Raw genomic sequence first — 27,215 nt, forward strand, 5'->3', positions numbered from 1 at the left:
CCTCTGGCATTCCCCTCGCTGAATAACTCCTCATGTGTGAATGTCGATGCAAAATATTCATTTAGTTTGTTAGCTACCTGAGCAGGATCATCAACAGTTGACCCATCAATATCAAGTGGACCAATCTGATTCATCCCTTCCTTCTAGAGTTTACATAAGTAAAGAACTCTTTGCTGTTTTTCTTTGCATCCCTTGCCAAGGATTTCTTGTAATCTGCCTTCGCCTGCCTAACCTCCTTTGTAACTTGGTTGCATATCAACTTGTATCTAGCATAGGCTTCTGTGTCATGTGTTAATTTGTAAGTATCCCATGCATTTTTCTTCTCTGCCATATGCCTCATTAATTCATCTGACATCCATTTTGGCCTAAACCTTGAACAATATTTCTTAGTTGGTATGTAAAGCCTAGTAGCTTCCAAGATAAGTTCTTTGAATGCTTCCCATTTTGAATTTGCTGTTGGTAACATCATCAGTTGGTCCCACTGTATAGAATTTAAATACTGTCTCAGTCCATCGTAGTCGCCTTTACGGAAGCAATAACCCTTCCCTTTACCCCTAATGGTAGTTACCTCTTTGAGTAAATCCCACTTCAGCACACTGTGATCACTGTCACCTAGTGGTTCATTTATCTGCAGATTCTTAATGCATGAAGAATCACTGCTGATAATCAAATCAAGAGTATGCCTAACCTCCTTTGTAACTTGGTTGCATATCAACTTGTATCTATCAAAGGCTTCTGTGTCATGTGTTAATTTGTAAGTATCCCATGCATTTTTCTTCTCTGCCATATGCCTCATTAATTCATCTGACATCCATTTGATATGATATCAAAATTATTCTTTGCATCTAGTTCTTTTGCGACGACATCGTAGTACCAAACAGATTGGTCAGACAAGACTTCTCCTTAACAAACCCATGCTGTATCCAAGCTATAACTGAAGCTTTGTCTAGATGATCCTGCAGTGCTTCAACCAGTGCCTCCATTAATTTCTCTGGAAAAGAAGTTAAACTAACAGTCTATAATTACTTGTGTCACCCTTTGATCCTCCTTTGTGAATTGGGCTCACATTTGCACATCTCCACTACATGGGTACCTCCCCTGAGTCCAAGGAAGCTCTGATAATCATGGCTGCGGGTTTGCTTACTTCCTTACATCCACTCCAGGTGCCTTTCTTATGTTTATCTTCAACAGTTTTTCTCCATTTTGCTCTAAGTTATTACAAAATAATCTAGCTCACTGCCAGAGTTTAATTCACCTCTGGCATTCCTTTCCTTGAATAACTCCTCATGTGTGAATGTAGATGATGCAAAATACTCATTTAGTTTGTTAGCTACCTTGGGTCATACCAGGGTCATGGTAGTACCCTGCCAGAGTCTGATTTGTTTAGGCAGAGAAGAGTTAATATGAAAACTTTTACCCATTTAAATGCCCCCCCCCCCCTCTGAGCTACAGTGAAGTCTTGTGAGAAAAGAAATCTTGATTATGCAGGAGATAGTAATGAAGGATATTCAGAAATTCACATAACCTGAAAAAGTTGGCTATTTCCTTCTATTTAACACTAAAAAATAGCTGTGTATAGCAACCTTATATTTAGCACTATAAATTATTAATATCATCAGAGATGGAGAACATGAAACAGTTGGAAATTAAAAGAATTTTTATATCCAGAATGAGAACAGAAAGTGTTCAGAATTACTTTCTCCTTTGCAGTAATAGAGGGTGATCCAAAATTCATGCAACCCATAAAGATTTTACCCCACAACTTATCACTAAATGTATTTAAATCATAACGTAGATTCTATGTAAAAGTGAGCAGTCAGGTTAACCAATGATCCCTCTTTTACAAACTCACTCCACTATCACACTGATATTGTTTGAGATATTTCTGTAGATATTGACATTGTTCATTTGAGTCTGCATCTAAAATTCCACCTCTTAAACATGTGCATCAGATATTCAGTATCCATTAACAGTTCAACTCCAAACTCATTGAACTAGCTTTTCTTATTCTTCATTTATTCCATTTGCATCTCTTCTTTGTGTTTTTAGGAAATACATATGAACCTTCATTCACATGTATTTCCTAAAAATTACAATCTACTGAAATTCATGTCTTTTGTATCTTCTGTCTTTATCAACCTTCAGTGCAAACACGGTACTAGAGGACTATAATTTGGCATTACCATTAAATAAACCCTCCTGTTTATTTGACTCCATATCATGTATTGCTGTTAATGTTTTGGTATGTATTCAGATAATACCAGCCCTATCTTTCAGAGCACTAGGCACTGTGCTAAGAAAATCATCTTGATTGGCAATATGTAACAACACTACTACCAATAATTTGATCAGTAACATACCCTGTCATGGCTAATTATAACATTACTGCTGGACTGTGAAGTTAGATAGTTTTCATTTTTTTGTTGGCTGTTCTGTAAGTGTATTTCTGTGCTGTCTATATATTTTTTTTTTGTCTTGGCTTAGTTCCTAGTTAGAGCCATGACTGTGTTGGAGTAAGCATAGTTGTTCATTTCTGCTATCTGGGTTTGGTAATGGGTATATTAATATTTTTTCAGTTTGATTTGGTGACCAGCTTTATTTAGTTAGGTAACATACCACTGAGGATGACTTCTGGGAAGCGGGTAGCAATGTGTTTTTAGGTACTAAATTTTTTTTCTTTTGCAGAAGAACATTAGGTGTCTGATTAGTTTTCTATGTCAGTATGAGTTTTTGATGAACATTTTCTCCAATTTTTTTACATTGTCTTAGAGAATTGGTGAAAAATTTATTCTAATAATGTAGATTGCTATATGGAGGTGTATAGATGACAGAAAAATCCTTGAAGCTTCATGCTGTTTGCCATTCAAGTTGTGAGGACCTATGTTATGACAGGAGAACAGAATTTCGCATTGTCAGTATAGCAGAAGTTGGTTTACCTGGATTGTTCGGGAACTGACATGTTCTGTATTAATGATGTTCCAGAGTTTAGTTATCTTAACTCCAAGAAAGCACAGTCATCATAAAAAGATGAAGTTTTAGCACAGAAGCTGTGGCATTTAATATGAGATGTGTGGTATGGTAAGAAATAAATGAGTTTAAAAACAGCATATATATCTTAGAAAACCTTTTATTTAATATAAATATATGATGTCAATCAATTGAAGAATGTATTAAATATCTGTCATCCTTTTGCATTGATCAAAAACATGGGTTTACCTGAAAATTGGAAGAATAATGCGTTGCACAAAACCCTAAATATTTATTGACATAAACACAACGAATATGTTTCATAGTGTTTATTGGTTCTTGCACTGAAAATCAGAATTTGCAATGCATACTTATTTCCTTAAAAATGGCAAAAAGCATCTTGCAATAATAAAAAATGTGTATATGAAATTTTTATTTGTCAGGAAATCCTTGTTGAGCTGCAGATGGGATGTGGAATCATTTATCATTAGGATTTTTTGTAACAGCATTTTCAAAACCAAAGGAGAGGATGATGCAACAGCTCTTTTGGAAAGATCTGTTGGTGTCTTTTGCTTGCTCTTGCTATGTTTTTCCTTCTGATTTCCTTTTCTGCTGGTACATCTGCAGTATCTCCTGCTTAATAGTAAATGATCTGTGTTCCGGTAAATTTATGAGATTTTTCACAACGTGAAATATCTTCATTTTCTTTATCTCATCACCTAATGTATCATTGTCATCACTGTCTTCACTCTCATTTAATGTGGGCTTTTATAAGAGCATTGATAATTTCATAGTCTATTAAAATTTGATAAATGGGGCATTTTTCATTAAAAAGATTATGCCAGAATCAATACTGTTTTAAAACTGTGGGTGTTTCCTTATTCCATCCACTTGAAATGCAACATGTGGCATCCTTCAACGTGATTTCTTTTTTGAACTATTCATAGCTGAATGGACCATCAAAATTTAAAATTTTTCTCATCATCAGTCCAGGATGAACCTGTACGACAAATGTGGTTCCTCAGGGATTGATGTAAGTTCCACATGTATTTCTAATTTTCATAAATGACATTGCAAGGGTATCCAAAGTAAGATGTCAAGGTTTGTTAATTTGGTAGGAAGGGTGGGTAATAATCTTAGCCTTCAAAAATTAATCTAAACCTTCATTTTCCTTCAAAAAGGTATATGGTTTTGTTGTGTACATAGTTGAAAAATTTATAGTGAAGTTTAATGCTTCTAAATATAAGGTTATGCATTTGGGGAACAGAAATCCCAGAGTCATGTATGAGCTAAAATCAGTTAAAGATAAAATAGACTTAGATGTGCAATTCAACCTGAGATGAAATTTTCCATGGAATTTATTTTATTTATTTCATATGATGTGATCAATACACGAAGGAACCAGTTTTTTCTTGCTTCCTTCGTGTATCGTGGCCGGGATATCCAACCAACCGGTTGGTTTGGCACCATCGTTGATATCCAGCCCGAGGCGGGAATTGAACCCGCGACCTTTGGGTTGCCAGGCAGGCACTTTACCTACCCGTCTAGCCCGGTCAGCTTCCATGCAATGTAAACAGGCAACTGGGAAGGCACATAGTGTCCTGTCTGTAGTTTATAGGACCTTTGCTGGTAGGAAGAAGGATGTTCACTGTCCCTCTTTATTAAGGCAATGGTTAGACCACATTTGGAATATTGTATTTAGGTCTGCAGACTACACCTACAGAACTTCTGGCAGAGCTTAGAGAAGGGTGACCAGATTGATTGCTGATGAGTGCAAAGCGATTCACATATGAAGAACAGCATTAGAAGATGCAGATTACAAATTTGACAACCAGTCATCTGAGGGAAGATCTAATTGAAGTGTATAAGGCATTGAATGGATTTAGTAAAATGATTGAGGAAGGTCTGTTCTCCTTAGTGGGTGAGGCAAGAATCGGGGGACTCCAATATAAAATCTCAGGGAATAACGGAAGATTGGATATAATGAAGTTCACCTATTGGCAGCAGGTTGTCAAATGTTGTAATAAATTACCTCCCAATGTGGTAGAGGCATTGAGTCTGACTATGTTTAAAGCAGAATTGGATAATGACTACGGGAATGGAATAATGTGAATATTCTGTTTAATTTGAATTTTTATTATTATATTTATTCATATTTGGCTGATGCATAAAAAGTGTGCTTCCTTGCATTATTTGGCCTTACTAATACTGATTACTTATTCACTTTGGTAATGGCATTTAAAATTCTTACTTGTCTTGATCCATTAGTTGAATCAAAGATGTGCAATTTGGAGATAAATGTGATGCAAAAGTATTCTCAATGTGACTGGATAGTGAGTAGGGCAGTTGTCCAATAATGTTCGTATTTTCAGGCAACCAACTTTTTAAAATGATCCCTTACCTCAGGTACGAAATGAGTATTAAACCATTTATCAAAAATGTTTCTAGTGATCTAAGCACATTTATTTGCACAGTAAATGGAAAAATCTTAATGCCCTACAAGGCTCAAGATTTTGCACTTTTCCCAATCATCATAAATGCATTTGTGTGCAGCACCAGCAGCATTGGCACATGTCACTACAGTCTCTCCTTAGACTCTTTTAGAGTCATTGCTGTGTTTTCATTGCTGGAAACAAGTGTGCTGTGGGAAACAATACCAATACCAACATATTCTTTTACAGCTTTGTGATTTGCTGACATTGTTTCACCAGAAACTTTTAAATAGTGAATTCCTTGGTGATTTTTGATTTTTCTCTAACCATCCCATAGAATAATCCTATTCACCTTCTATTTTTAATTCTTTGTGGTACGATTTTGCCTTCATTATATCATAGGACCTAAGCTAGAAAGCCCTTCACTTTTGTTGCTGGCATAACTACTTGTATACCACTTTGTTGAGATCACTGTTGTTGTTGTGGAAATTTAAAGTTTTCCTCTTAGAAATTCTGGCCACTGAAACTGATTCAGCAACAAACTGAAAAATTTGATCTTTTTGTGTCTTTATATCATATATTGTAGATTTCCTAACACCATACTCCTGACAGAGTTGAGTTACGCTTACACTGCAATCTGTTTTTTTTTCTCATCATCACCTCCAATTATTGCTGTTTTTGATTTGTCTATGAGTTATCATTAGGATAACTTTCATTTATTGACTATATGCCTTACAGTGTCCCTCAAGCCTGGAGTTAATCCACAGAGCTTTCATCATGAAATTCCTTCTGTCATGCCCAAACAAAATTGCAGACACAAAACATTTTGTCCTATCTCATTGCACTTTTTCAACATGACCTTATATTTTGTAACCAATTGATCAGTTTATTTAAGCTTTAAATCACTAGTCCCCACATGTATTCCATGCACCCATTAGAACCATTACGAGCTGATAAATTGTTTGTAACATCATCAATACCCTAGTTCTGTGCCAGCTGTCTTTCTTACATAATATGATCTTTGTTTCACTTAAAATTAAGTACCCAGTTAATACTATCTCTGCTGAACCAATGCATTCTATACTGGTTAATTCATTTCTTGAGCTGGATTTGAGAGTTCTTTAGCCGACATAGCATCAGACACTTGAGTCTCTGATAGCCTTGAGAATGAATTTGTTCCATGTCATCAACTCACTACCTCAGAGACTCCATCATGCTTACCAGTATGTTGAGTTTTGAATTGTTTCCCCCCCCACTCCCCAAGACCTTGCACAAAAGAACAACTCTTCATTGACTAGTGAAAGCTCAGCATATACAGGGTGTCTCAAAAATATTGTTACAAATGTTTAGGGGAGGTAGGTAACATCTAAAGGAATGTAAATTGAATAGGAACCCATAACCGGAAACGTCATGGGAAAGTAGTAGCAGAGGCGCAAGAAGCAGAAATGATACAAGACAGTAATTAGTGGCAAACATTTATTTGACATAATATTAACAATGGAGTACGAGATGGATGCATTTCATGATGTTACAACAGATGCTCGAAGGTTCCACCACGAGATGTGATGCATGCGTGACACCGATGCAGCATGGATTGGCAGACATGGTCGAACACACCTGGAGTTTCTTTGACAGTAGCAGCAGCGCAGACGCATCTCACCACGAGATCCATTTCCGTCTCCACAGGCGATTCATACACAATAGATTTGAGGGCCCTCCACAGAAAGAAATCAAGGCTCGATAAATCAGGTGAGCGTGGGGGCCAGGCAACAGGTCCACCACGGCCAATCCATCAAAGCCCAAAACGCCTGTTCAAATGGTCACGAACACACCTTCCATAATGGGCAGGCACCCCGTCATGTTGAAACCAAATGTTGCATCTCACATTTGCTGGAACATCGTAAAGTAACCCTGGTAAAACTTGTTCAAGAAAGATCCGATATTTAGTGGAGTTCATTCGGGATGGTAACAGGTATGGACCAACTAAGCCGTCACCGACCATACCTGCCCACACATTTATTGCGAAGCGATGTTGTGCTGCATGGGGGTGCACACTGTGTGGGTTGTCGTTATTGTTGTTGTTATTTGGTTTTTAGGAGCATTAGCAACCAAGGCCATATTGCTCCGCGGATATGCGGTGGTCATTCCCCGACCTTTCCGCATTCTCCGTATTTGGTGGCTCACGGGCTCAAACCCTGGTCTAATCAAGAAGCGTGTGCTACGCACTGCTGCTCCTGCCCACCTGGCTACAGAGGCACCATGGGTCGTCGTGAACCCACACATGAGCATTGTGCTGATTGAATAAGCCTTCCCGAGTGAAATAAGCCTCATCCGTGAACAAAACATGGGCTGGAAAATTCAAGTCTTGAACACTTTCTTGGAGAAACCACTGTGCAAAAGCCACATGTGCAGGATGATCTTGGGGGAGCAGTAAATGAACCCTTTGGAGATGAAAGGGGTGTAAGGAATCGTCGTTCCAGACACGCTGTACACTGCAACGAGACACTCCTAAGGCAGAGGCAATGGCACGTGTGCTGGTAGTAGGATTATTCTGGACGGCATTCAATACACTTTCTTCCATGGTGGGAATTCGCGTTCAATGTGGTCTGCCTGCACTACTCCTGTTACCTCTAAATGATCCATAATTGCACAAATTTTGATGCACGCGCGCAAACAAACGGTGGTACGGTACATGTCTGTCTGGGAAATGTTCTCCATAAATTCGTTGAGCGGCTCGTCCATTGCCCTCTGCTAATCCATACACTAGGCGCAGCTCACAGTTCGTATATCGATGCATGCTCTACGTGCGGTGACTACTGCTTGATTGAGTAAACCAGAAATTTTCCCTCTCGCGAAGTGATGAACAGCGCCGTCTTACTGACTTACAGTGACGTTTTCAGTTATGGGTTCCTATGCGATTCACATTCCTTTAGATGTTACCTACCTCCCCTAAACGTTTGTACCAATATTTTTGAGACACCCTGTATGTCACAACAATTGGAGCAAAAAGTGGTCCGGTACAGACATGTACCGGACCACTCACAGGACAATCAACTCTGGTAATTCAGCCATCGGTCATGACATCATTTGGCATGTTATGACTAACTTTTTTATGCATGTCCATAATCTCCTTTATGGGTATGCATTAAAAAGTTCAGCAGTGGTGGTGTCCAAAATGAAGCAAAAACAGTGGCAGATCACCTGACAGGTGCCAGACTTCCTTTAATTTTTGAAATTGTTTTAGGGTTTTTTTTTTTTTTTTTTTTTTTGAAATCTGTTTAAACAGTACCAGTATTTCATCTTTCTTTAATGGATTGAATAACAAATTCAATCAAATATACATGACTGATAATATGAATGATATCTGTGTTTATATAACATGTTCCAAATAGCCAAGAAACTAGACAAACTAAAAAACAAAAGAAAATATACAAAATCAAAAATAGTCAAGAATAAACAAAAAAAAGTTAGGTGACTTTTTAGATTTATTTAAGATATGGGACACCATCCTATAATAATTAGCTACTTACATAATATACTTTTCATCATTAAACTTAGTGTACTCAAAGTCCTAAACAGAAAAGTTAATAATTATGACCAGGTCTAGTCACCTAATGCACATCATACAAGACATTAGCAAATTTAGAATCAGAATTTTACATACCAACAAACAACTGGAAAATTCTATACTAATCTTAAATTTTCAAAACAAAATGATGTATAATTTAAATACGCATAAGACAATTAACCTACATAATGATCTGCCACCTATTAATAAAATAAATATTAATGTTAGAGATCACTGCATTAGAGATTTAAATATGCTAGACCATTCAGCTTAAAAGCACATAATTATAAAATAACAGCTACCAACCTTCGCAATATCAGCAGTGGAAAAGCTCTATGCATTTGCCACAGGCTTTTTTTTGCAGATATGTAGACCTCGGTCATAATCATATTATAACTGATGATTTAAATATAATACCATACCCCGAGCTTAGAGCTATTTTATCACTTGGTTTCAAATTTCGACCTAACTTACCAATAAATTAATTGGCATTTCAAAAAACAGTTATACTACGATTTATTAAGCTACTCTAAATTCCTCATATAAATACAATATTCCTGTAGAGGCATACCATAGGTGGTTGTCCACCATATTAAACATAATTGGTAACAAATATAGCCATTTGCAAATTAGACATGACAAACAACATAACATTAAATTAATAAATAAGCAGCTTAAAGTAATACAGTAAACCCCCACTATTTGTGGTATCTATATTCGTGGTTTCGCGTATTCGCGATTGCCGATTTAATATAAAATGAAACCTAAAAAAATGTGAATTTTAAAGCGCCGTGAATATTTTCCGCCATAAAAAAACATGGGTGTGGCTAAAATTATCTTTCCCGGTCAAAACAGTGCTCAGTGGGTGGGGGGAGAGGGGTGACAAAATCGCGAGCATGGATGTGTCTCGCTAATCCTTGTTCAGTATGTTATGCGCTTGTCATGGAAGGTTTCGTCTTTTGCTTTTAATTTATATGCTTATAAATTGAATAAATTTATCAGGTTATAAATTGATATGCTTACAAAAATGATAAATCTACAGTGTAAAAAAGACTTTTTCGAGTGTGTTAACAGAAGAAAGTGACTTTATTGCGGACAAGTTCTTTCTAACCCCTACAAAATATGGCTACGAATAACAAAATAAATGTGAAAATATCAAAGAAGGTGATGACATTAGCGAATAAAATTGAGTTATTAGATAAAATTTCTAATGGTGAAAGTGTCTCAGTTGCAAAACATTATAAAATCAATGAGTCAATGGTATGATCAATCAAAAAATCAGAAGAAAAAATCCGCTGTAGTGTCCGTGAAAACGCGCTAATTGCTTCAAAAATTTGCTCTGTAACTCGTGATGTTAGATTAGAAAAAATGGAAAAGGCTTTTAAATCTTTGGATAGAAGACCGAACTCAAAATAAAATTCCGTTAAGTTCACTCATCATTCATGAAAAGGCAAAACTCCTTTATCAACACTTTAGCGAAACTGGTGATAGCACTGGCGGGATAAGTTTTTTTGCTAGCAAAGGCGCTGGTTTGAAAGATTTGTTTGAAATTTCTAATAAATATTACATTTAATATTAAATTGTTTCTTATTTTCATTTCGATGCCATATGCTTGCATTTAACTATGTACTGTCTATGTACATAGTCATATTATAAAGGTACACATAATACATACATAGACAACATTTTAGACTAGTTTTTCTTATAAATTTCATACTTTGGAACAGAACCCTTTATTACTATGGGAGCCATAACTCGGTATTCGCGTGTTTGGTATTTGCGACATTTCTCAGGAACGTAACCCCCGCAAATAGCGGGGGTTACATTCCTGAGAAATGTCGCGAAATGACCACCAAATACGGAGGATACAGAAAGGTCAAGGAATGACCTTTAGTTGCCAATGTTCCTAAAAACCAAATAACAAACAAACATAACTTTGTTATTATACTGGTTGACAAAGCAGCATGTAATTACACAGTTATTTTTAAAGCCCATTATATAGAAACTTTAAGAATGAACTGCACTGTAGCAACACATAAAAATGCATAACAACCTCTACTAATGTAATAACCAAAACACTAATAGCATTATATAAAAAATTCAAATTAAACTAAAATAACTTAATTTCCATTCATCTACTGTATTCCTAAATTTCATAAATCACGTATTGCATTCAGATTCATAACCTCGTGTAAAAACAGTTATGCTGACGCTCCAGGTGCCACATTAGAAAAATCACTAAAATCAATAGTATATAACATAAATAAAAGTATCATCATATACAACCACTCACCTATGATTAATGCTATAAAAAATAATAATATAACAGATACAAACATTTGCCATTAAAAGTTTATTCACCAGTATTAATCTTAACAATTTAAAAGTTGTTCTTAACAGACTGTATACAGTCTGTTAAGAACAACACAGAACACAAAAAAACTATAAACCTTGAACTAACTTACTGGGATATGCTAATAAACTTGTGTATTTTTAACACTACATATATGATGGAACTTCATTATACCTACAAGTGAAAGGCACCCTTATGGGAAGGCCGGCATCTTGTATAATTGCAAACCTATATTTAGCTGAAAAAATATTTCCACATGACCTATTACAATTCATATATGAGGAAGATTTATGTGTCTTTAACTGTCCACATTTCATTCAGGATTATGGTAGCCTGTATCCAGAAGAGCTTACCCTGGAAAAACCTCAGGTAGCATGGCCAATTATTTGGATTTAAAAATAGAAATCTATTTTTTAAAAAAAAATAGTGCAAAAGATTTAAATGTCTCTAACAAAAGAGATGCATTTAATTTCAATGTAGTCAGCCTTACACACTGAGAATCCAATATTTCTAAATCTCTACGCGCCAATATCATTCTATCCCAATGCCTCAGGATTGTTTCCCTCTGCGTTAAAAGTTCAACCTTTATAACTAACATCAAAGCCTTGTATAGTAAACTGATTTATAATAATTTCCCTATCCCATATCTGAAATATCACTTCAGAAGGTCCATAAATATTATAAATTTTCAAAAAACTCCTACCAGAACCTATTGCACTAATTTAGTAACTGTAAACTAAAATTACAGTTTTAGATTCATAACAGGTCCTAGAGCTGTTTATATTATAGTGTATATCTTACCTATACACCTATAGTGTATATCTTATTTCTTATAACCTTTTTATTTATTTTTTAGTATTCCACATTGCTCTACATTCCATCTCATCTTAATTATTTTTATGCTATATATATACATTTTCCCACTTAAGTTCACACTTAATAACTTGCAAATTCAGCTCAGGGTCCTATTCTAGGAATGCACTTGCGATCCTGGGCTTACCCGAGCTGTACCTTATATCTTGCATCAGACTTTAATGAAGAGTATCTATACTCTTCATTCTTATTTTTCCAAAATTATTAGGACAGTCAGAGGATAGAGGAGAAACTACTTATAAGCATTCTACTATACCTTTGCCTTTGTGGTGTTCAGGTACTGTTACTCCTACTCCATTAGCCATTTATCTCACCTCACTGTTGCCAAGTTTCATTATACGTGAACTTAATATATAACTAATTGGCTAATTACCTGCATTTCAACACTTTTTACTACATTCAATGCTTTTTACCACATCCAACACACAGGGGTTACCACTTTCCAATTCTCACTAGAGGGACATACATTATACACAATTCCATTTCCTTTTTGACTACTGTAAAGTCTACGTGGTTCTTTTGCTTGGACATGGTAAGTTTGCTTTATTCTTGTTTTAGTTTTTAACTTTATATACTTTGTTCTCTGTCAGGTCAACGACAATCAGTGTACATTACAATCAGTATCCATTATATAAATTTGAAATTTCTTAATTTCTATTATATTTTATCTAATTCAAAATTATATAACCTCAAAATTTCTGTTATTTTTTATATTATCCTAAATTCTATTTTTTGTTATATAACCTTAAACTTGATTTTGCCTTAGTGCATATTGATCATTACAGAAACAGAAAACCCAAAATCATTGTTTTTTCCTTTCAATTTGGGTGGTTGTCCTCCTGAAGAAGTAACCCAGATTGTAGGTGTACAATGATAAGTTTTTGTATACAAGCAGTTCCTGCTTTACAAGTTTTTGCTTTATGAGTTTTTTTTTTTTTTTTTGAAATATCAATGAAATCGAAAATATGAACATTAATTACAATAAATAAATGATAAACATTCACATATACGGCATTTTAAACCATGTGCTTAGCTATATAATACAGTGCTACTGTGCGTGCATTTGTTCAGGCAGAGATAAGGAGGGAGGTCCAACTCTTAAAGAATTTTGGAAAGAATGCTATATTTTAGACGCAATCAAAATAAAATGAGCATGGGACAAAATTACAGAGAGAAACGTGAAGTGTGTTTGGAATAAACTCTCTCATCAGATTATTGATAACTGTGAAGGATTTCAAGAACCAACAGAGATCATACAAAATAAAACAGAAGTGGTCGTAAATGTTGCCAACCAATTGCAGCTTGAAGTTTTTACAGCTGACATCATTTATTTGCTTCAAGTACACAATGGACAGCTCACAAATGAAGACCTCATTGAAATGGCAAAATGTGAAGAAGCTGAGGAAGAAGGAGGTTTAACAGTTGAAACTCCTGCTTGTCCCTTCACTCTCAAGGGGCTTGATGAAGCTTTTCAACACAGAAAAAGCAATTGAGATTTTTGAGTCACAAGATTCAAATTTTAAGTGCACTAGAAAAGTTGCTACAGATTTAAAAAAAAATGCTTATGCATGCTATTGTGAAATTTTTAAAGAAAAGATTGTCTTAGAAACAAATGACTCTTGAAGCATTTCTGAAGAAGATGACTTCTTGTGCTTCCAGCAAGCCAACAATGAGCGATGAACCATCAATGAGTGTGCATTTAGTGATGATGATGATGAAGACTAAACATTTATTTAACATTTGTATGACACAAATAATTTCTTTATTATTATAATTTGCTTGATTTTAAAGGCTATGTTTTCCTTTCTGTGGATAAATAAATCATTTTTTAAGCATAAACTATTGTTTTGTTGACCTTTACTTAACATTACTATGGTCAAATTTCATTGTTGAGAACGTAACTCGTGTTTTTTAACATTGCGCCTATGGGAAATAAATTCCTGCTTTACAAACACGCACCAGGAACCAATTAACTTGTAAAGTCGGGAACTACCAGTATTATCCTTTGCATATATGCAACATGCTTCACTTGTGTTCTCCATAGATTTAGATGTAATCAGAATAAAATTGATTGACAGTATGTCTCTTACAATGATTATCTTCCTGATAAAATAATAATAGGATAAAAAAAAACAACACTTTGGTTGTTTTTTTTTTTCTACGTGTCTTCATTGGACTGAAGATGGGTTCCCTTAAGTACGCTTTTCAGTTTAGGGAAGAGAAAAAAGGCTAGGTCTAGTGAGTAGGGTGCATGTTCACACACAGGGATTTCTTTTTTGGCCAGAAATTTGCACACAGAGCATGTTGTGTGCTGGTGGAGCATCCAACCATCCTTCCTTCTCTTCCTTTAAATTTTTTTACAGTCTTGTTGAAACTTCAATGTAGGGTGTTTGATTGACAGTCTGATTTGGTGGGACGTATTCAGCCATAATAATTACTTTAATATTGAAGAAAACAAGAAGATGGGAAGTTAAAAAACTGCAAAAGAGATTGATTCCTATGTATGTCAAGAATGACCATATATGGATATGTAAATGTGAACGTGCAATATGTCTATGTTAGGCCATATGCAAATCATCAAAAGCTATTAGAAAAATGGTATGAGCTGTCCTTTCTCAGTCTTATGTATAGTCCAGGCTTTACGCTTGTGACTTTTATTTGTTTGGTCCTCTTATGGACATTCTGTAGGAGACTGTTTTAAATGTGATAATAATATGAAGATATTAGTGTCAGATTTGAACAGTTTGGTACTAATTCCACGAACAATGTGAAACTTTATTTCAGAGTGCCATAATGACATTTCTTTCACTTTTAATGCATATATATGAGCCTAGTGCATGGAAAAATTAATATGGAGATTTTCATGCCTTTTAATTAATGAAAAACTGATTGCCCTAAATTGAGGTGCTTAGTACTTGCTTTGTATTTTATTGATTGGGAATACAGCTGCTGATTAAACTGTTTGCCATTGTTAGATATAATTGTTTCTTATCTGGAGTGATATGTTTGTCTGGCACCATGGATATATAGTGTTTTTTTTATTATTATTATTATTATTCCTTGTAGCTATATTTTGAAAATATATCCTTGTTTTTACATGTAAACCCCATTTGTAAACAACTTAAATATATATATAACCAGTTGAAATTGAACATTGGCAAAGAATAACAGATGACTGTTAAGGTCATGTGCACAGCCAAACCAAAGCTTTTCTGTGTTAACACTGGCATAAATATTGTACCTGTAAAATGATTATTGCATTACTACATAATTGAACTGTTAACTGGAAGCTGTAAAAACATTGAGCTGTGCTATAACTCTCATATTCTTGTTTTGTGCGAGATGTCACAAGCTGTTTTCATGTCTCAATAATGTTTATCTGGCTTCATTCACTCTGTGAATCATGCATATGGATGGGCACTCAGCATTTCCTTTCCACTGATCCAGGTTACTTGTTTCTTCAAAAATATTTAATTAAATGCCTAACAGTATTTTTTATTGGTGTTATATAATTTCCATTTTTCTAGCTGCTTACTGTGTAAGAGCAGCAGTTGGTTAGCGGTTTCAGTGTTGAGATTTTAAACATTATAAAAATATACGGCGCCTCCGTAGCCAGGTGGGAAGGAGCAGCAGTGCGTAGCACACGCTTTTTGATTAGACCGGGGTTTGACCCCGTCACCACCAAATATGGAGGATGCAGAAAGGTCAAGGGAATGACCACCGCATATCCCGGAGTAATATGGCCTTAGTTGCTAATGCTCCTAAAAAAAAAAAAAAAAAAAAAACAACAATAATAAAAATATATAACTAAAGTGGCTTGATGGAAAAAAGAAAATCTTGTACAGGCCACACCCGTATAACACGGTACTTCTATAACATGGTTTCACTCTAACATGATTGATAAATTGTGGCAATCCTCACATAACATGGTACTTATATAATACGGTTTCGCTGTAACATGGTTAGAGTATTTCTGTAAACCTCGCATAATGGTATTTGAGCTTTTGTGTGTGGGGGGGGGAAACCCTACTATTATGTTGGATGTAATTTTCAACAATTCCACTCTTTTTGAATCCCCACTGTTGACTTGCTAATCAAAAAAAAACTTATTTGAGAAATCCCTGTATTTTATTTTGTTGGGAAATCCCCGTGTTACATTCTGTGCTGTTGAACTTGTGGAAATTTCAAAGTTTTATTATTATTGGATAGCACACCAGGCCATCCAAAAGATTTAAGTCATCCAGATGTTGAAGTTATGTTCCTACCGCTACAGTTGTACTGGGTTAATACAACTTTTTTCATTCAGTCATTAGATAAAGGCATTATATCTACCTTTAAAACTCATTACATCAGAAAATCATTACAATTGATTTTGGAAAAAATTAATTCCGAATCTATTGAAGTAATGGAGGCATGGAAACATTTTTCAATTGCAGACTGTATCAGAATCGTAGCTTTATCGCTGAAAGAAGTAAAACCTTCAACGTTAAGTATGTGTGGAAAAATATGTGGCTAGAGTCAGTTTATTCAGGAAATATGGTCGAATTAGCAGAAAATGGAATCAGTAGGAGGGGAAGGTTTTGAATGATATGACTACTGAAGCCTTCGTGGGTAGCACAGTTGATAGAATCGCCCTCCTCCCCCATACTGGGTTGGGTTGAAAAGACCTGAGTTTGAATCACGTCGATGATGGGAGGAATTTTTTTGGGTCTTTTTCACAACGTGGCTGAGTTAGTTGGGCTTGGGTGAGGGTAGCATTGTTTTTTCTCCCAGAAACTTGGGTTTTTTTGTCCAGCAAAACAGAAAATTGACTACAGAACACACACAATTTATAGACATTATACACAGACTAACATGACCTTAGTCACCGATACTCCTAAAAAAATAAAAAAAGATATGATTACTGAAAACATTCAAGAATTACTAGTAGAAAAAGAGGCTGGCAAAGCGGATTCGGTGGAAATGGCATCAGAGGTAAAACCAAATCAATTCAGAGGATGATAGCGCAGATAAAAATTTTCAACTTCCAAATTTTACGCTAAAAAGCATAGGGGAAGGCATAAAATTAACTGTGCAGTTGGAATCTAATTTTTTGAATGCAGATTCTTGAATGAAAGGAGCCCAAAGTTCAAAAGGGAGCTTCAAAAATGCTTAGTTCCATATGATGAAATTCACAAAGATTTATCAAGCAAAAGTAAACAAAATCAGATTGTTGATTTTTTAAAAAGAGCAGAAGATACATGAAATCTAGAATGGTGTATTTTTGTTAACATTTTGTTAACGAAATAGTGTATTTTTGTTAGCTTTTGGAATGTAGCAAAGTTTCCGGCATCCCCCTCTCCCATACTTCTCCTTCAACCCATGCACGGTACTAAGTACTATAGGTTTCAATACCTTTCGTGTTTGGGGTTTTCATACCCCCCCGTACATTTTCTTAGTTCCATATAATACAGTTTCGCACAACACGACATTTTATAGGAACCTAATAACTGTGTTATACAAGGGTTACCTGTATATAGTTTTATGATACCTTAAGATATTTTTTTCTGAAAGTTGTTTAATTTTTTGATATCTTTAAAATGAGTACTTAATTATTTTTTAAATTAATTTTTAGTGATTCTGAGTCCATATGGAATGTCAGGAACAGTAACAGGTCAAAGCTACAAAGAAACTGACCTAACAACACAAAGGCTACTCACCGAGTGGCATCAGTTCTATCCTCTGCCTAATAGGGACCATTCAAAAGAACTTATTCATGATGATGAAGACATACCTGCTGCAGTGGAAGTTCTAGTTGGTTAGTAGTGGCTTCAGGTTATCTGTATAAGTGACATTCACTTTTTTTAATACTTGTATTATAAAGTTTGTGCTTCTGCCAGTATCACAATTTCTTTAATTTTTGTTCAGTTAAATAGATTGTGATATTATGGTGCTAACACATTCTAGTTATAGAAGTACTAACCACTTAGGTAGTCATTAAAGTATTAATAAGTGCTGAGATAGCCATTTAGTCTTTCATAGTGGTGGGCATAATCAATTAATCTACAATTTATTTCAATAATCAAATGATTGCCATAATCAGTTACTTTGTTTATTAAAATAGTTGATTTGAAATAAAAAAAAATAAAAAAATAAAAAAATCCAGTGAAAGGAATCAAATGTTTACAAAACTAAAGCTTAAGTTCTGCATTGTCTAATACAGGGGTGGGGAACCTGCAGCCCTTTGGAGTACCAGTTGTGGCCTTTTGTCTATTTCTCTCAAATGCAAAATCTGCATTTTATTTCATGACATAACTCAAACACCAAACTGAAAATATTTTTATCTATTCTCTTTTTTATATATTGTTATTCTCCTTATATAAATTAGTTTACATTTACACTGTACTTTACCAGAAGAAACATAAAAGGCATAAAAATATTGAATAGATCGATACCAGACAAAACAGAGTGAAGAGGTAAAATTATTTATATTGATAACTGTGAAGTTAGTGAAAGGCCTGTCATTGGCAACTCGGTAATTGGCGAACTGGCAACCATGCAGTGATTTGTGTCACAGGCCTGAGAGCTTCTTAAGAAAGAACTGTAACATGTTGTTAAATAAAATGTATGCATTGCCTTTTCCAGTTAAGGAAAATAATAATGAATTATATATTAAAGTAAATACAAAATAAAATAAAGCATTTATTTTAATTCACTAATCTTTACAGAACATTGTGGTTTCTCATATAGATGGTATGGTATCACTTCCACTTGAAACTGAACTTCATTTGGCAACGTTGCCTTTCTTATCAGCGATGACTCATCTCACTGACTGCTATCAGTATCACTTGACATTCCGGTCATTCTCCCCAGTGCCATCGGTTTCCAATGCTTGTTACCTTTAAAATTGAATCTTCAATCAGTCTGTGTATTTCATTTTTAATTTTTACTGGTAACCTGATTATGTCAAGAAATAAGAAAAGAACATTAAAGGAAGAAAAGAGTATTCAATGAAGAATGGGAATTGCAGTATTACATTGTTGCAGTGAACGATAAAATGTGTTTGCTGCTCTGTGACGCCATATTGGCAGTAGTGAAGAAATACAATGTGTTTGAGCATTGTGCAACTCAGAAAGACAACATATGCTAAACTAGAAGGAGAACCTTGAAAGTCCGCACTTAAGAAAATGGAAGGTGGAAAGCAGCAGCAGCAAGTATTCAAACTACATCAGGACAAGGGACCGACATCACTGAAGTGACATATAAAGTTGCATATACAGGTGGTCTGTAATTCGTGGTACCACCGGCAAGAGGCTGATTCTTCATGAAAAAATAAGTCGAAATTGCAGAATAAAAATTTTTCATATGAGGCTTCGTTTTTGAGAAAACAGACTTTAAATATTAGTTGAGTACGTGTGCACTTGACTAAGACACCATTCAGCAGATCTCAATACTGACCACTATTTACTCTTCTGTTTACAGTGTCCAGTGCATAGGATATGTAAATTAAAATGGGATTAAAATTTAACATAGGATATGTAAATTAAAATGAGACACAATATTTCCTTTTGATAATTTACTTTTATTAGTTTCAGAATTGTTTGAAATGTTGTCCATTCTATTGCATACAAAGCTGAGCTCTTCTCACTAGATTATCTTGAAGCCTTTCCAGTGTGTTTCCAGTTTTTAATGTTTTGAACGCTAGTACAATCCGTTCCTTCAGTTGTACAAGACCGATGATACATGACTGCTTTGATATGACCCCATAAGTAAAAGTCTAAAGGTGTCAAATCCGGAGACTCTAGGGGCCAAGTGATTGTTCCGTCATGACCGATCCAACACTAGTATCGCTCATTTAAAAAGTTCCTCACTTCTTGAGTAAAATGAGCCAGGACACAATCATTCTGGAAAATCATAGTTCTTCTAGTATCCAGAGATACATTTTCTAATAGTCCATGTAACTCGTTGCATAAGAAGTGTAAGTACAATTCACCCCTTAAATTATCTGGAAGGAAATAAGATCCCACGATTTCGTTACTGATTATACCAGCCCAGATGTTCACGCACCACCTTTCTTGAAAATGTGTTTCAACAATAATGTGAAGATTTTCAAGTGCCCACCAATGCGTATTATATACGTCGAAAATTCCGTGTCATGTAAATTTGGACTCATTAATCCATCAAATTCGAGATAAAAATTGTGGATGCATAAGTAACCAATGGTAATCATTGCAGTAATCGTAGGTAAGTTACTCTTGGATTGCCCAGAGTAATATACCACCTGTATGGTACTTCACTCAGTTTAGTGGAAAATGAAAAATACCTGGTGTAATTGTGCAGTCAGATATAAAGTTTTCTGAGCAGTGCAAACAGGCTGCCAAGATAGCTCATAGAGTTTTGTCAGTGATATACAGGAATTTTGCTAGCAGAGATACGGAGATCATTATCCCCTTGTATAAGGCATTGGCCAGGCTACATCTGAGTACTGCCTACCGGTTTGGATGCCTTATTTTAGGGAGGATGTAAAGCTCTTCGAAGGGGTATGAGAATGGTAAGGAGAACAAAGGGATGTTCTTATCATGAACGGCTTCAATTCTGTAAATTGCAGCACCTGGAGATTATTCACCTGCTAGGTGATCTGATTGAGGTGTTTAAGGCTTTAAATGGATTGAGCAAGCTCATTGCTGATGGGATTCTTCCTCTTTCTCAGACTAAACATATGAGGGAGGCATAAATTCAAATTGGGAAAAGATGGTTGCAGAATGATGTGCAGAAGTTTGCCTTTAGCCATTGGGTGTGGGTGGTTGATTGCTGGAATGAACTTCCATCTGTTGTGGAAGTGGATAGTTTGAATAAATTTAAGGAAGAACTAAACAAATTATTGGATAAAATGGATAGGTGAGAAATGGGAAATTTGTTTTTGGCTAATGCTGTATAAGCTTGATTTTTCTTTCTTGCATCATTTGCCACTAGTAATATTACCTTAACTTAATTTAGTGCCAACATGGAGATGGTTTTCAAATCTATTTCTAATAAAGAGTTCAGAGTAAAAATTTCATAATTTTTTTTTCTTCAGTATTTCTCCCTTCTGACATGTACAACTTAATATTTATCAGCTTAATGGTTTGATATCAAATTTTGAAATATCCTCCATGTGATAGTTGCAATAAGGCATTCTAATTTGCCCTAACGGGTAGCACAGTGGACATAGTCACCGTCCTCCCTACACTAGCTGGAAAATGCCTGGGTTCAAATTCCATTAATGATACAAGGTATTTTATTGGCTCTTTCATAACATGGCTAAAGTCAGTATGAAGCCAAAGTTGCATACATTTTCCCTCCTGATCTCATGTTTTGATCCAGAAAAAGGCATATTGCCCACAGAATACTTGCGATTTATAGATATTATACTTACACATCAGTATAGCATATCTTAGTTGCTTTGCCGTTTAATGCTCACTCACTCATGCATTCTAATTTAGTAATCAGGAGACTGGACTAGGTTGGTGGATGATGACTGACATTTACTCTTCCTTCAGCTTCCTTGTGTACTAATATTTATGAATATACAGTTGCTCTATATAATAACTCCCCCAGGGGAATGAGAAAACGATCATTATATCAAAAGGACATTATATTGATTGTTCATAAAATAGTATTAGGTTATTGAGAAATTGACCAGGACCAACCACATAGGACATTATAACGTGTGGGACGTTATAAAAGAGGGTCACTATAAAGAGCATCGACTGTAATAACTTATGCTTTTCACTGTGTAATCCAGAACCTCTAATGGAAAATATTTATTTATGCAATCAAATATGTTTTATTTGATGTTTGATGCTATAACATATAAAACAATGTGTTTTACAACCAATGTAAGACTTGTACAAGTCTGTGTGCTGTTTCATGCAAGTTCTGCGCTTGACATTTCTGATGAGTTTGTTATTAACACCAGTATTTATTTATTTATTTATTTTTTTGAGGTTGTTTCTCTGACACACCTTTGTTAATGTGCAGGACTGCTTTCAAAATTGAATCACCCACTTTTAAATATTGTATTTTACACGGATTTAAATATTGTATTTTACATACACCTTCTATTAAGTCCATTATTCATTGTAAATTAGCTCAGTTTATTGCAGTGGTATTTTAAACTGTATGATATAGGTCTAAAGAGCCATTTTCACAATATTTGTGTTATTGCTATTTGAGAAAATTTTTTGAGTTAAAAACTAGTTACTGTCTTAATGTTTTTCTTTTTTTTTTTTTATTAGGTGGTGTCAAAATGAAATATCCTTCATGCTATGTGTTTGTAACAGAAACAGATGAAGCGGCTCTCAGGACTCTTACTGGTGCTGTTGGAAACCCTTCATACCCTACTTTTGGTGTTGTCCCACCTGCCATTTCTTCCACACAAGTTTCTCTAAAGCCAACCATACTTACTGGCGTGCTTACACCTCCTACTTCACCATGTGATTCATCAGGACTTTTGGGATTACAGTTGAATAATAAGTTTTGCAGTCAGTCATTACATGTGACCCCTGATACTTATCAGCAATGTTTACAAACGTGTTCATATTATCAACAGCAATGCCAAATTTTATCAAGTATTAAAAATAGTGTGTGGCAAGAGAATACCATTCCTTACCCTCGAACTCAGATCTCCCAGTTGGAAGGAGGTCTAGAAGAAGCAAGTGGGCACTGGGATTTCTGTGATCCAACAAATAGGACAGCATGTAATTGTCTGAGGTAGCATTTTATTGTTCAAAATAATAATAATAATGCTTTTGAGTAATACTTTTTAAATATGATGAATGCATTAAGCATTTTCAGCTAACTCTGTCATTCTGAAAGTTGATTTTTATGTTATAAGTTTTATTGTATGTATTTTTTTTTTAATTTCACTTAGTACTTGAAATATATTTTGATCTGTTAGGTAATACTTGACCAATGGTTATATTTTCGGTTATACATTACCCTACTTTTATTAGATATTGTCACATTAGATGTTGTCACACTGGTAGATCATGTACCTTGACTCATCACTTTGAAGCACTGTTTTCAGTTGGTCTGTGGACTAAAGACAGCAGGCCTCATACCAAGATAGATGATGTCTGGCATTAGTCTGAGCGATTAGTGGCTTGTGCACAACCACGATAACTCGTATCATGCAGCATTCTGCACAGTATGCTGGTGCTGTCACATGTCCCAGTTGTCTCACTGCAGGTCTGGGTGTGCTGCACCAATGTTGGCCTGTGTCCCAAGTGGACAATTCTTTGCAGGGCTCCCCTGTCACATTCCACCAGCTTCAGAGGTTTTCTGGGTTATTTTGTTGTGGTTGAAACACCATTCCACCTTCATTTGCAAATCACATCACCAGTCATCAACCTAGAGATCTTCAGTGCCATTGAAATGTCACAAACAGACTAATTGCCTATGTGGCTCCCTATTATCATTATATGCTGGATGTTTACTCTGTCAGTCATGGTACCTTGCATTCACAATCATACTACTGTCTCTTTGAAGGCTTGTGAAAATATTTATAGTTGTGTTTGAAACGTGGTGCTTGGGTGGGATGTGAGCAACTATCAGTGGAGGGGTGTCTGAATATTAATGGTAGGGCAATGTTTATTAAAATCTATAATCTCAAATTTTTCAGTAAATGAATGTGCTAAAATTTTCAGACAAACTGTGTGCAACCAGGGGTATTTGATCCTTCAGAAGTATCACAAAAGATTTCCAAGGTATCAAGAGAGTAAATTAGTTTGATTCTATACTGATTTATGTGAATATATATCTATATCAATGTGTTATTTGATATTCTTTTTATTTTGATTTAATTAAATATTTTACTTTCTTGTGTGTTTAATGGGTTCTGTGGCAAGCAGAACAAACAAGCAAGCAAAAATGATGCATGGTATCACCTTGTGTCTCTGCAAAATTTTTTTATTGTCTTTTAATATATAAATTTGATTACCACAAGCTTTTTTTATGTGATTTTGTGTAATTTTTTATATTGTAAAGTTAACTGCAATGTGAAATAGTATTTTTCCTCACTTTTAACATTTCTATGCCATTTTAAAAATGTTTTAATATATTTTTCTAATACCTATTTACAGTATGATGACTTTAGTGTTCAAGAAAAATTATCTTGTATGATATAGGGTAATATATCATACAATTCCCCCCAAAAATAATAAAATATAAAAAATAGATCATCAGTGATGACCTGATCAAGGTACAGTAGTAATGGCAAATGATGCAAGAAAGCAAGCTTATATAGCATCAGCCAAAAAAAAAAACCAAACCAAAAAAAAAAGAAAAAAAAACCACACACACCCCTACACAGTTCACCCATCTGTACCCTCCAAGAATTTGTCTCATTCAACTTTGAATTTATTCAACCCATCCAATTCCACAATAACAAATGGAAGTCTGTTCCAGCAATCAACCACCCACTGGCTGAAGGAAAACTCCACATCTATCCTGCAACCATCCTTCCTCAACTTGACTTTATGCCCCCTCATGTATGTAGGGGGCATGTATGTATCTCAGCAAGTGGAAGAATACCATTAACATACAGCTTACTCAATCCATTCAAGGCTTTAAACACCTCAATCAGATCTCCTCTCAGGTGCCTAGGCTCAAGATGCTGCAATTTGCAAAACTAAAGCCCTTTCTAGGAAAGAGCACCCCTTCTTTTGGAAAGATGTAGATCAACCACTCTGGTTGATCTACATCTTTTCTAAATGAGGCCGCCAAACCTGTATACACTGAGTGGACAGAAATCGTGGGATACCCACCTACTTAATGGATAGACCCACCTTTCACCCAGATAAGGGCAGTCACACAGCGAGGCATTGAATCCACTATTTCACGTAGGCATTCCACAGGTATTTCCATTCATGCTTGCTGTACTGCTGTTCATAATTCCATCGCATTCTTGGGTGGAAGATCCAAAGCTCTAACGGATCTTTCCACAGCATCCCAAAGATACTCCACATAGTTCATGTCAGGTGAACAGGGAGGCAATTCCATGGTGGTAAAATCTGCAGAATGCTTTTCGAAGAATGGACTCTTCCAGCAGGACAATGTGCCTCCCCACAGAGCCGTGGTGGCTAAAACATGGTTTAGCCACCACGGCTCTGTGGGGAGGCACATTGTAAAAAAGGGATGCAGATGGTCTGCAAGGATGGACACATAACATGGACCTTTCAGAGATGCGTCTAGACATACCAGAGAGGTCCCAATGTTGCCAGTTGAACACGCCCCAGACCAATACTGTATAGTTCCTTGTTGACGTATAGAACTATAGAAAATACATCGCCAAGGAGCCCGGAGTGTTCGATGACACGTCGACGATGCCACCTGGCCTCAAAAATGATCCAACACATCACCGCAGGATGCAAGATGATCGCCCAGACTGAGTACACTCATAGACACGACCAGGTAGCCAGGATAATACATCAGAAGCTAGCAAGGAAATACCAGTTGGTTGAAGAAAGTGTACCGTACTACAAGTACGAACCCCAGGCAGTACTAGAGACCCGAATCCACAAGCTGTACCGGGACCGCGCCATAATAATGGATAGGACAATCCCGCACAACAGACCAGACATAACGCTTGTGGATAAGAAGGAAAAGCTACCTATCTGATTGACATAACGGGGGTAGTAATAGTAGTAGTGGCATGTGATCAAGAAAGCAAATGTATGAGCTTATGCAGCATCAGCCAACAAAAAAAAAAAAAAACACCATTCTCTCCAAATGCCTGTCCCCAACACTGGCAATCTGCAGAAAACCCATGGGGAAATAATCAGGAAGTACACGAACCTAAGATAGGAGATCAAAGAGATGTGGCATATGCAACAAGTAACGACCATCCCAATCATCATGTCAACCACAGGTATGGTGCCAAAGACCCTACATAACAACCTAGCAGCAATAGGTCTCCCAGCGAACACCTACAAGGAACTCCAGAAAGTTTTAATCCTAAACACCTGTAGGATAGTCAGAGAGTTCCTCGCCCAACAGTAACACCAGACATAAGAACAGCCACCCTGTGTACTTCGTAGCAATACCCGTCACGAGGTGGAATCCCCAATCAGGGAGAAATAATATAAAAGCAATAATAATAGTATAATTGAATGCCTGCCTAGATAGTCCTATTTTACTTCTTTAACCAATGATTCCATTATTTTTCCTGGAATAGACATTAAGCTAATAGGCCTTTAGTTACTCACATTGCCTTTTGATCCCCTTTTTGAATTGGGGATATATTTACACATCTCCAGGCCATAGGGACCTTTCTGAATTTGAGGATGCTCTCATAATTATGGCTAATGGTTTGCTTACCTCATTTGCTGCCTCCCTTAATATAATTGGATAGATTCCATCTACCCACGTGCCTTTCTAATGTCCAACTTCAAAAATTTCTCCTTCACTTTTCTTTCAGTTATCATAGTCATTTAGCTCCTCGTTAGAGTTTGACAATGAGGGGATGCTGGCATCCCCTCGTTGTCAAACTCTAAAGAATTCCTCGTGTGTGAATACAGATGCAAAATACCTATGCAATTTGTGTGCACCTGAGCAGAGTCATCAACAGTTAACCCATAGACATCAAGTTGCCCCAGTGTGATTTAAAGCCATCCTTCCACTGTTAATACAAGCATAGAAGTCTTCCCCCCCCCACCAGGCATTCTTGGCCTCCTTTGCGACTTGATTACAGATTAATTTATATCTACCATAGGCGTCTGATTACCTGATAATTTATATGCATCCCATGCACTTTTCTTCTCTTCTACGTGTATCAGTATTTCATATGACATCCATTTCGGTCTAAACCTGGAACAGTATTTCTTTGATGGTGTGAAAAGCTTAGTAGTGTCTTTGATTACTTCGCTGAATACTTCCCATTTAGACTTTTTCTGTTGATAGCATCATCAGTTGATCCCATTGCACAGAATTTATAAACTGCCTGAGACCTACTGTAGTCACTCTTATAAAAAGAAAAGCCTTCCCATTTTCCCTTGACAGTAAT

General features: G+C 35.9%; 1 protein-coding gene across 1 annotated transcript in view; it reads left to right on the forward strand.

Annotated features, from left to right (window-relative positions):
• Positions 1 to 27,215, forward strand: part of skd (mediator complex subunit skuld) — a 505,637-nt gene that overhangs the window by 157,614 nt on the left and 320,808 nt on the right. The window contains exons 6-7 of the mRNA XM_090376037.1: positions 17,808 to 17,990; positions 22,450 to 22,924. Of these exons, the coding sequence (XP_090232163.1) occupies positions 17,808 to 17,990; positions 22,450 to 22,924 (658 nt within the window). The remainder of the gene's footprint in view (positions 1 to 17,807; positions 17,991 to 22,449; positions 22,925 to 27,215) is intronic.

This window comes from Mastigoproctus giganteus, chromosome 1, assembly GCF_048544385.1.
Source record: "Mastigoproctus giganteus isolate SK-2022 chromosome 1, ASM4854438v1, whole genome shotgun sequence".
Lineage (NCBI taxonomy): Eukaryota > Metazoa > Arthropoda > Arachnida > Uropygi > Thelyphonidae > Mastigoproctus > Mastigoproctus giganteus.